The following is a 13,706-nucleotide window of genomic DNA, read 5'->3' as shown; positions in this document are numbered from 1 at the left end:
TTTCATCCATACATATTTCATCCATACATGTTTCCATCCATACATATTTCATCCGTACATATTTCCATCCATACATATTTCATCCATACATATTTCATCCATACATATTTCATCCATACATATTTCCATCCATACATATTTCCATCCATACATATTTCCATCCATACATATTTCCATCCATATATATTTCATTCATACATATTTCATCCATACATATTTCATCCATACATATTTCATCCATACATATTTCATCCATACATATTTACATCCATACATATTTAATCCATACATATTTCCATTCATATTTCATCCATACATATTCCATCCATACATGTATCCATCCATACATATTCAATCCATACATATTCAATCATACATATTTCTATCCATACATATTCCATCCATCCATATTTCATCCATACATATTCCATCCATACATATGCCATCCATACATGTTTCCATCCATACATATTCAATCCATACATATTTAATCCATACATATTTTCATCCAAACATATTTCGTCCATACATATTTCATCCATACATGTTTCCATCCATACATATTTCATTCATACATATTTCATTCATACATATTTCATCCATACATATTTCATCCATACATATTTCATACATACATATTTCCATCCATACATATTTCCATCCATACATATTTCATCCATACATATTTCATCCATACATATTTCATCCATACATGTTTCCATCCATACATATTTCATCCGTACATATTTCCATCCATACATACTTCATCCATACATATTTCCATCCGTACATATTTCCATCTATACATATTTCCATCCATACATATTTTATCCATGCATATTTCATCCATACATTTTTCCATCCATACATATTTCCATCCATACATATTTCAATCCACACATATTCCATCCATACATATTCCGTCCAAACAAGTTTCCATCCATACATATTTCATCCATACATATTCCATCAATACGTATTTCATCCATACATATTTCATCCATACATATTTCATCCATACATATTTCATCCATACATATTTCCATCCATATATATTTTATCCATACATATTTCTATCCATACATATTTAATCCATACATATTTCATCCGTACATATTTCATTCATACATATTTCATCCATACGTATTTCATCAATACATATTTCCATCCATGCATATTTCATCCACACATATTTCATCCACACATATTTCATCCACACATATTTCATCCATACATATTTCATCCATATATATTTTCATCCATGCATAATTCATCCACACATATTTTATCCATACATATTTCCATCCATATATATTTTATCCATACATATTTCTATCCATACATATTTAATCCATACATATTTCATCCGTACATATTTCCTTCATACATATTTATCCATACGTATTTCATCAATACATATTTCCATCCATGCATATTTCATCCACACATATTTCTATCCACACATATTTCATCCATACATATTTCATCCATATATATTTTCATCCATGCATATTTCATCCACACATATTTTATCCATACATATTTCCATCCATACATATTTCATCCATACATATTTCATGCATACATATTTCATCCATACGTATTTCATCAATACATATTTCTATCCACACGTTTCATCCATACATAGTTCATCCATACATATTTCATCCATACGTATTTCATCAATAAATATTTCCACCCATGCATATTTCCATCCATGTATATTCCATCCATACATATGTCACCCATACATATTCCATCCCTACATATTTCATCCATACATATTTCATCCATACATATTTCAATCCATAAATATTTCCATCCATATATATTTCACCCATACATATTTCCATCCATACATATTCCATCCATACATATTTCCATCCATACATATTTCCATCCATACATATTTCATCCATACATATTCCATCCATACATATTCCATCCATACATATTTCCATCCATACATATTTTATCCATACATATTTCCATTCATAAATATTCCATCCATGCATATTTCATCCATACATATTTCCATCCATACATATTTCCATCCATACATATTTCCAGCCATACATATTTCCAGCCATACATATTTCCAGCCATACATATTTCATCCATACATATTCCATCCATACATATTTCCATCCATACATATTTCATCCATACATATTACATCCATACATGTTTCATTCCATACATATTTTATCCATACATATTTCCAACCATACATATTTATCCATACATATTTAATCCATACATATTTCCATCCATACATATTTCCATCTATATATATTTCCATCCATACATATTTCCATCCATACATATTTCATCCATACATATTTCATCCATAAATATTTCATTCATACATATTTCATCCACACATATTTCTATCAACACAAATTCCATCCATACATATTTCCATTCACACATATTTCCATCCATGCATATTTCATCCACACATATTTCATCCATAAATATTTCATCCACACATATTTCATCCATACATATTTCATCCATACATATTTCATCCGTACATATTTAATCCATACATATTTCATGCATACATATTTCATCCATACATGTTTCATCCATACGTATTTCATCAATACATATTTCCATCCAGACATATGTCATACATAAATATTTCCATCCATACATATTTCATCCATACATATTTTATCCATACGTATTTCCATCCATACATATTTCCATCCATGCATATTTCAATCCATGCATATTCCATCCATACATACGTCACCCATACATATTCCATCCATATATATTTCATTCATACATATTTCCATTCATACATATTTCCATTCATACATATTTCCATCAATACATATTTCTATCCATGCATATTTCATCCATACATATGTCACCCATACATATTCCATCCATACATATTTCCACCCATACATATTCCATCTATACATATTTCATCCATACATATTCCATCCATACATATTTCATCCATAAATATTTTATCCATACATATTTCATCCATACATATTTCCATCCATATATATTTCATCCATACATATTTCCATCCATACATATTTCCATCCATACATATTTGGCATCCATACATATTTCATCCATACATATTTCATCCATACATGTTCCATCCATACATATTCCATCCATACATATTTCCATCCATACATATTTCATCCATACATATTTCCATTTATAAATATTCCATCCCTACATATTTCATCCATACATATTTCCATCCATACATATTTCCATCCATACATATTTCCTCCATACATATTTCTATCCATACATATTTCCATCTATACATATTTCATACATACATATTTCATACATACATATTTCATCCATACATATTTCCATCCATACATATTCCATCCATGCATATTTCAACCATACATATTTCCATCCATACATATTTTATCCATACATATTTCATCCATACATATTTCCATCCATACATATTTCCATCCATACATGTTTCCATCCATACATATTCCATCCATACATATTGCATCCATACATATTTCATCCATACATATTTCATCCATACATATTTCCATCCATACATATTTCATCCATACATATTTCATTCCATACATATTTCCATCCATACATATTTCATCCATATATATTTCCATCCATACATATTTATCCATACATATTTAATCCATACATATTTCCAAGCATACATATTTCCATCCATATATATTTCCATCCATACATAGTTCATCCATACATATTTCATCCACACATATTTCATCCATAAATATTTCATTCATACATATTTCATCCACACATATTTCTATCAACACAAATTCCATTCATTCATGTTTCCATCCATACATATTTCCATCCATACATATTTCCATCCATACATTTTTCCATCCATACATGTTTCATCCGTACATATTTCCATCCATACATATTTCATTTATACATATTTAATCCACACATATTTCCAACTACACATATTTTCATCCATACATATTTCATGCATACATATTTCATCCATACATAGTTCCATCCATACATATTTCATCCATACATATTTCATCCATACATATTTCCATCCATACATATTTCCATCCATACATATTTCTATCCATACATATTTCATGCATATATATTTCATCCATACATATTTCCATGCATACATATTTAATCCATACATATTTCCATCCATACATATTTCCATCCATACATATTTCCATTCATACATATTTCATCCATACATATTTCATCCATACATATTGCATCCATACATATTTCTGTCCATACATATTTCATCCATATATATTTCATCCATACATATTTCCATCCATACATATTTTATGCATACATATTTCATCCATACATATTTCCATCCATACATATTTCCATCCATACATATTTCATGCATACATATTTCATGCATACATATTTCATCCATATATATTTCGATCCATACATATTTCATCCATACATATTTCCATCCATACATATTTCCATCCATACATATTTCATCCATACATATTTCATCCATACATATTTCCATCCATACATATTTCCATCCATACATATTTCCATCCATACATATTTCATCTATACATATTTCATCCATACATATTTCATCCATACATATTGTTATATAGTTTGTTATTATTCTCGTTGTTGTTGTTATTGTTGTTACTAAAAGTTCATGTTAGAGAGTCTTATTTAGAGTGATGTTGTTGGAGAGAGATTGTTCGTGTTATAAAGAGAGGGATGTTGTAAAAGAGATTGTTTGTTTAATGAAGAGATTCATATATATAAAAAATATTCACTCTTAGATGTTTAATAGAAGCTCTTTGTGTGTTGAGACAGTCTTAGTGTTCATATTGTGTATGTAAGATGTGTATGTAAAGACATTTTTAACCACATGATATACAAGACATAATAACAAGTTTCACTTTACCTTTTGGTAGAATCACAACACAAAGACGACGTTTATAAAAACATGATGGGTTTATGTCTTCTCCAGACCGGCCGTGGTTTTCTGAGTCAAGAATTCAAAGCTTCACATTCTAAGTTTCGAAAGTGACCGTCTCGCTTCTAGATGTTGTAATGTCCCTGTCTGGACTGTCGTCTGTCGTCCTCAGACTCTCTCTCAGTTTCTCCCCAATTTTGTACTATATCTAGAACTTCCCATTTTCCATGACGTAATACACATTTTAAAACATGTGTCTTCTTTCACGTGTTCTGGACATGCATGTCCAAAACTTTTTCCTTTGTTTACAAAAGGAATTATAACCTATTTTCCCAGTAACCTATATTTCCAATATGTTAAAAACATGTTTATTAAATTATTCTATAGTTGCATTCCTCAATTGAATTTTATAACAGAATTGATAATGTACATTCTTTTCTTGGATCTATTTTATCTCTAAGCTAAACAATGGTTTGTTTTCACATTCCATTTTATAATTCTCTCTAGTAATCTATTTCTAAACCTAATTTACGAGGTTCGAATTTTGTCTATTCTATTTCATTTTCATTTTAACTAAATCTCTCTATTTTTATACTTACATGAGAAGGGGACAGCCCTTATCATGTAACACATATTTCAATCCAGACATATTTCATCAATACATATTTCATCCATACATATTTCTATCCATACATATTTCCAGCCATACATATTCCATCCATACATATTTCATCCATACATAAAATGAAATATGTATGGATAGAAATATGTATGGATGGAAATATGTATGGATGAAATATATATGGATGGAAATATATATGGATGGAAATATGTATGGATGGAAATATGTGTGGATGGAATATGTATGGATGGAAATATGTATGGATGGAAATATGTATGGATGAAATCTGTATGGATGAAATATGTATGGATAGAAATATGTATGGGTGAAATATGTATGGATAAAAATATATATGGATGAAATATGTATGGATGGAAATATGTGTGGATGAAATATATATGGATGGAAATATGGATGGATGGAAATATGGATGGATGGAAACATGTAGGGATTAAATATGTATGGATGAAATATTTATGGATGAAATATGTATGGATGAAATAATGTATGGGTGGAAAAATGTATGGATGGAATATGTATGGATGAAATATGTATGGAGTGAATATGTATGGATGGAAAAATGTATGGATGAAATATGTATGGATGGAAAAATGAATGGATGAAATATGTATGGATGAAATATGTATGGATGGAATATGTATGGATGAAATATGTATGGAGGGAATATGTATGGATGAAATATGTATGGATGAAATATGTGTTACATGATAAGGGCTGTCCCCTTTTCATGTAAATATAAAAATAGAGAGATTTAGTTAAAATGAAAATGAAATAGAATAGACGAAATTCGAACCTCGTAAATTAGGTTTAGAAATAGATTACGAGAGAGAATTAGAAAAGTGAATGTGAAACAAACCATTGTTTAGCTTAGAGATAAAATAGTTTCAAGAAAAGAATGTGCATTGTCAATTCTGTTATGGAAAATTCAATTGAGGAATGCAACTATAGAATAATTTAATAAACATGTTTTTAACATATTGGAAATATAGGTTACTGGGAATATAGGTTAAGATTCCTTTTGTAAACAAAGGAAAAAGTTTTGGACACGCATGTCCAGAACACGTGAAAGAAGACACATGTTTTAACATGTGTATGACGTCATGGAAAATGGGAAGTTCTAGATATAGTTAGAAACTTGAGGAGAAACTGGGGGAGAGTCTGAGGACGACAGACGACAGTCCAGACATGGACATTCAACCGTCTAGAAGCGAGACGGTCACTTTCGAAACTTAGAATGTTAAGCTTTGAATTCTTTACTCAGAAAACCACGGCCGGTCTGGAGAAGAAATAAACCCATCATGTGTTTTTATAAACGTCGTCTTTGTATTGTGATTCTACCAAAAGGTAAAGTGAAAATTGTTATTATATGTCGTGTATATTATGTGGTTAAAAATGTCTTTACATACACATCTTACATACACAATATGAACACTAAGACTGTCTCAACACTCAAAGAGCTTCTATTACACATCTAAGAATGAACATTTTTTATATATATGAATCTCTTCATAAAACGAACAATCTCTTTACAAAATCTCTCTCCTTATAACACGAACAATCTCTCTCCAACAACATCACTTTTAATAAGACTCTCACATGAACTTTTAGTAACAACAAAAACAACAACAACAAGAATAATAATAATGAACTATATAACAAACACGATTTGGTGCCCGTTGACCAGTTTGCATCAATGATGCAAAACCGAACCTGGGGTAAGTATAACATAAATACAATTTGGAGCCGTAGCGACCTTACAAAACATTGGTTACCACGGAAAAAAAAAAAAAAAAAAGAAACACAACGTTTTAAAAGGGTCCAAGATAATTAAAAAAATAAAAATAAATAATACCACGGAAAAAAGAATTACACGATCACAGAAATGCGATCAAAAAGAAAAAAAAAAATTGAACGCACACGCATACAGAAAACTAAAGTTTACAAGAAAATATTAAAAAAGAAAAAAAAAGGCCGATATGCTGTAATGAATGATAAAAGAGATACGGTCAGTTAAAAAAGAAACAACCCACGAATATTTCATTCATAAATAAAATAAAAAAAAAAGAGAAAAATTGTTGTATTCGGATAATATGTTTTGAATAAGCACACAAGTAGAAAATAGGACAGTTGTCATTCATAAAAATGTGTGTTAATATCTGAATTGTTTAGAGAAACTGTCAATCATAATAAATAACAATTTAGTATCAAAAGTCGAAAGTACATTTAAAATTCTCGAGTATCAAAAGGAAGAATGAATAAATAAATAAATAAATAAAATACACTATAGCAAAAAAGAAGGATGCAGAAATGAAAATCAAATTGTGAATAATTTTCGGCTTTTTAGTGTGTTTTAATTGTTCTGGTCTTTGAAAAAGGGACAATTTTTTGTTTTGTGTTAACGGACTTTTGAAATGTATAATGTAACGAATTTTTATTTTTTTTTTGTTTTGTTGCAAAATGTTTAAATGTATTAAGGTATTTTCTTTTGAAAATGTGTTGATGTTGAACCACATTGTAATGTAAATGTTATTGTTTTCACAGCAAGAATTCAAAGTTATCAGTAAATATACATTAGATTTAAACAGTCTAGGAGAAAATAAATCTAGTTAAGACGTATGGTTGGCTTACAGATTCAGTTAGAATTTTATAAGGGATACAAGAATTAAAATTACATAAACGGGTATTTAGAGAGTTTTTAGATCTGATAAGCCATAAGAAAGATGTTTTTTTTAGTATTTGGTTTTTGTTTGCTTTTTATTTTTAGAGATCCTATAATTTTTTTCCAAGAAAAGTGACTTGGTAGGGATTGATAAGCACAAGATGTGCCCCTATTCGAAAAAATTTGGGAACCTGGTTAATTAAATGCTTAAAATAAGCTGGTTGCATGTAACGACTCCAAGCAAGTGGTAAGACTTGGCTTAATTAATAAACAGGCGTTGGAAAGAATACGAAAATTCTTAAGGGGACTAGTAAACCGATGATAGGTAGTCCCGAGGCAATCACATATAGCTTAATGAAGTAAGAGACAGGCAAAAATATGCCATAGATTACGTAAGAAAGATATAACCTTGTATCTTTTTTAGAGACGCATGAATGTGGGATATATCTGCTGGATCTTGGAGACTCTGGTGAGAGAAAAGAAAAATCACAAAAAATCAGGCAATTAGATAGAATTTAGGTGCAATTAAGGTGTTGTGGCGCAAAAGGTGTTAGTTAGGGGTGATATTTCTAAATCCTCGTCGAAGTTTCAAGAATCTAAGCAAGGAAATCCGAGTGAATCCGTATGAGAGAAAAAAAAGGTATATCTTGATAGTTAAAGCCATAAAATATTGAGTTGCACCGGCCAACAACTGAGCATGTAAAATTTCCAACACTACAACCGCCATTTCACACTTTCATCTTAGTGAAATTCGCTTTCAAGCTTTCACTCTCCATAGCACTTTTTGAACTCGACAAGCATCTCCTCCTTATTACTTGTAAGTAAATATCAAGCTGTCAGCAGAGACAGTATCTCCTCTCGGTAACCTATGTGGAACTCCCCAGATAATGCCTCCAAAACACAGATAAAAACAATGAACTCAGTACAGAGTTCTGATGCACATCCAAAAAGCTTTCATGTTAACTGTAGCAGACTTCACATTTAATTGCAAATTCCCTGACCAGCATGGCAGTGAATTACAAAAATTAAGTGGACAGCCACTAAATTTGCAACTACTGCCAACAAGCTGGACAAGTATCTACCATCATTGCTATGCTCACTGTTGAACCCATTCAACCATCTACACACAAAAAAACCTGCATCGGGAAGAACCATTATTTTGAACATACCTCCACCTTTGCTAATGAAAAATTCTAGATAAGCATGAGTTATCTTTTTTGGGGAATCTGGTCACATCTCATCATCAAGCAGTTTAATCCTGATTGAATTTTACTGGCAGATCCCTTGGTGTCAATTGGTAACCTTTCACCATCATTTATATGTCCTGGCTCATCCTAGACCAATAAGTGTAATCTTATTCACGATTTAATGCAGAATTCTTTGAGTACTCTCTTCTGCCAACATTACTACTCTATCTTTATATAACAGAATGCCAGCATCTAATATTAAAAAAGATAACAATTGGATTGAAGAGAAAAGCATATTATTTATATAGACAGTAAGAGAAAAATACAATTAGAGAACTTTCCATCACAATAGAAGATATGAAAAAAAGCAGTAGAGAAGGAAAAAGCAAGTCTGATGGAACAAGAAAAATAAAAAGGGAAATGGGGTATCATCTTTTTCTATATGTGACTGTATACAGTCACATATAGAAAAAGATGATACCCCATTTCCCTTTTTATTTTTCTTGTTCCATCAGACTTGCTTTTTCATTTTACTAATGAAATCATCCTTCTCTACTGCTTTTTTTCATATCTTCTATTGTGATGGAAAGTTCTCTAATTGTATTGCATAACAAACCTGACAATTCACTTTTGTCTCTTATCACTGCTATAACCATTTCTTCAAGTGATTTTGTATATTTACATATCAAGCTTGATAACACATCGGTGTGACCTATCTTTCTTTTTTTTTCTTTTTTTTTTTTTTCCACATTTTCAACCCAAACAAGGCACATTGCGCCACTTTGGTGTAGATGAGTTACTATCAGGGACATGAGCTACTGGGATACTGTGCAGGGAGTTGGGCAGCAAGCAATAGAATTACACCCTAACATTGTAGCTGATTTGCTGTATGCATTAGTTTACCATTTATTGAACCGAAATTGTTATCTGTAGTTTGAAGTCTGTTTGCAAAATAAACTGTCTTCCATATGAAAACCTGCAAAACTTTTTTATGGCATAAATTGAGTAACAATTCTACAGTCTGCCCATTTATTTTTTATTTACATATTTTCTTCTTTGACTTTGACTAGCCTTTATTTGGTTTTTAGACAAAACTACAATGTTCGTCTTTGATTACGACTTTGTTTTTACTTGTCTCTGTTTTGTCAGACAATACAAACTTTTTATGGCACACTTGCTCACAATTAAAACATATTTTATCCTGAGAGAAAGTCTTTTTTATACACTTTCCACCAAATGCATTGCATATAACATTTCTTTCTTTGTTTAAATTTTACTTTTCTCTTACTGTCTATATAAATAATATGCTTTTCTCTTCAATCCAATTGTTATCTTTTTTAATATTAGATGCTGGCATTCTTCTGTGGACTTTTGCAATGCAATATTGTAGTCCTGTTCCATAATATTAAGAATTCTTATTCGAATTTCTTTTCCCTTCTTTAACAAAATTAAACATTTGATCATCTTGCTTCATAATTCGTTTAAGTTAAATACCTCACACTGTGCATTAACCATACTTCCATATGTGACAAACCTATTGTCTTCTTGTTTTTCGATATTTAAACTTATATCAAGTATGAAACAGACTAGTACTTTATCAAAAATTTTCAACAAAATTTCTATTGTTTTACTAAATTACATGTTCTCTGTATTTTTAGAAGGATTAAATTACCGTATTTAGAAATTTCTTCTGTTCTCAACTGGTGATTTTTTTTTTCTTTGTCAGACCATTGTTTGCATCTTTTTGTAAATATTGTTTCAAACCAATACAAATTTTGGGGTTATATTTAAATTTCGAAAATGAATTTGAGATTACTTCAACTGAAAAAATCCTTAAAGCTGGTGATTTTGTTGTCCTAAATAATATGTCTTTAATTTCTTTTGCCTACTGTTTGAATAACTTTTCAATCCTCTCTTGATATTAGTGTTGTCGTTGTTGTTGTTGTTCCAATTGCTATTGGAATTGTTGTTCCAATTGTTAATGGAATTGTTGTTGCAATTGTTATTGGAATTGTTGTTGCAATTGTTGTTGTAACGTGGCTTGAAGCACTTCAGCTAATTCTGAAATCTGCTCCATTTTTTTCTTTAAGTATCCACCAGAAAAAAAACCATTATTCTAAACATTATTTTTACATATCATATGAGGGAGGAGCAAGTTCTTACTTTCTGTAAGAATTAAATAAAAGTATTTTTTATATATTCCTCATCAAGTTTAAAAAAAAAAATGTAGAGAAGTAAGTCTTTCTAACATTCTTTGTTAGTATTTTTTATTTTCAATTTGCCTAGTAATTTTGATTAGTTCATCATTAGCCTTTTTTTTCTTTTGAGTTCATTTTGAATCCAAAATTGACACTGATACAATCCCATAAAAGGGATATATGTATCGTTTGAAGTAGCTAAGCAGTCTTGCTTCAGTTTGACTATGGAATGAGTGTTACAGGCAAAGCGGGAGTTCCTAGCATGAGGCTTGTGTACCTTTCGACATCTCCCCCAAATGACTATATCAGCTGGTATTTAGCCTTTTCTTATTCAAGCCTTGCCATGGTGACATTTGATCAACTTTTCACAACATGGAGTTTATGCGTTTGCCATCATATAAGGATTTTTAGGTGATTAGCTTCTGGAGTCCTCTGTGAGTGACAGGAAGCAACAATAGCTTAATTTGTATTCACAGTGCTCAATACCATAGATAGAGTAGGTGTATGTATGCAATAATAACTATTAAATTTGGTGACTGGTATATGCTGAATCCAAAAGTGCTCAATGTTATAGATAGAGTTGGTGTATGTAATAATGAATTTGATAAGTGTTTTTTGCTGAATCAAAAAGAAAGAGGAAAGACAGAGGAATAAAGGAAAGAAAGATATGGGGTTCTTCAAAAAATTTGAGTGATTAAATATACTAATGTACAATGAACACAACAAATTATGAATTCACATTAGTTAGGAAAGATTTGGGGGAAATATAACACTAATGCTTTGTCTACAAATAGGCAAAACTGTTAAAAGTGGAAACTACAGCTGCACAAGTCAACAATATCTGACTGGAGTATCCAGTATATGGTATTGTTTGAATGAAATTCAAACTGAGGCTGAAGGTAGTTGACAGCCAATCAAAATGCATATTGGCCACGATGAAAGAATTTGTCCCTGGTGAAGCCAAGTAACGTGTTTATAAAAGTAATTGCTCAGAGCGAATTAGAGAGTTTTGTCACCAATTTTCAAAATTTGAGGAGTTTTTAGAGTTAACTTTGATGTGGTCTATGTTGAATCTAAAAGAAAGCGGGAAAACAGAGGAGTATAAAAGCATTATAATGAGAATATATTGCATAATCATGCTGACACACCAGTTACCAAAGTTAAGGGAATTTGAGCCTAGTTTGAGTCTAAATGGGTGAACATTTTGAGAATACCAGGTGCTGTATGTGCTCTCCACTTATTTTCGACTGCCCTAGACTTTTCCTTGCCACCGGAATCAGGAAGTGCTGACTCAAGAGAGGTTTGGGATTATGCAGCCCTTGCTTTACAATTACATATGTAGGCACTTTTACAAAGGGTATCCATTGTTTTCCAAGATAGAATGGAGGCCATTACTAACGAGAATAAATTTTAATTTTCAAAGTTTTCAGAGTTAACAGCTGGAGTGTGTTTGTACCTGCCTTCTTTTCATTACATAATAGAGTCTCAAACCGAATAGAGGAATGTTCTTGTTTAGAGAGAGGAAAAGTGAATTTAAAAAAAAGATGTATACTTTTTAATTCTTCTTGTTGTCCATGCCCCAGGTAGCCATGCTATTCTCTTTTTAAACCCTGCCTTTTTGTTGTAGTCAATTGAAGCTCAAATGAGATTGAATTGGCCAAACCTTTTTGCTGATAGTCCAGACTTATCCTTCTGGTAAGTATATTTCTATCAAATGCTACATTTTAAAAGAAATTTTTTTGTATATAGATAATGTCATAAAAGTGGAAAATTATTAAGGAGCTTTGATATGAAAAGAATTCAAAATAAAACTTGATTTTTGTTTGAATTACATTTTTGAAACTTATAAAACAAACCCAGCAGTTGTTTTGTGAAAATGAAATTCGTTTTTTTTTTTTTTTTTTATAATTTATTTTTGGGGTTATTTTGATAAAATTTGTATGTAAACAAAATCTTATATTTTCTCTTAAATTTAAATTTATTTAAATGTACAATTCTTTTTCTAAGTTAGGTAGCTATTTTCAATAATGGTTGATTTATTTTTTTTTGTCAGTGTTTTTCAACTTATGCT

At 30.6% G+C, this 13,706-nt stretch overlaps 1 protein-coding gene across 4 annotated transcripts in view; it reads left to right on the top strand.

The window, feature by feature from the left end:
- Positions 1-13,706, top strand: part of LOC145256395 (ribonuclease Oy-like) — a 456,188-nt gene that overhangs the window by 312,201 nt on the left and 130,281 nt on the right. For all 4 annotated transcript variants that reach the window (XM_080115250.1, XM_080115249.1, XM_080115253.1 and 1 more), the window contains one exon: positions 13,263-13,330. In XM_080115250.1, coding sequence (XP_079971376.1) covers positions 13,263-13,330 — 68 coding nt within the window. The remainder of the gene's footprint in view (positions 1-13,262; positions 13,331-13,706) is intronic.

This window comes from Euprymna scolopes, chromosome 32, assembly GCF_053919585.1.
Source record: "Euprymna scolopes isolate OS-2025 chromosome 32, ASM5391958v1, whole genome shotgun sequence".
Lineage (NCBI taxonomy): Eukaryota > Metazoa > Mollusca > Cephalopoda > Sepiida > Sepiolidae > Euprymna > Euprymna scolopes.
The sequence above is the reverse complement of the archived record's forward strand: the minus strand, read 5'-3'. Positions and strand labels throughout refer to the sequence as shown.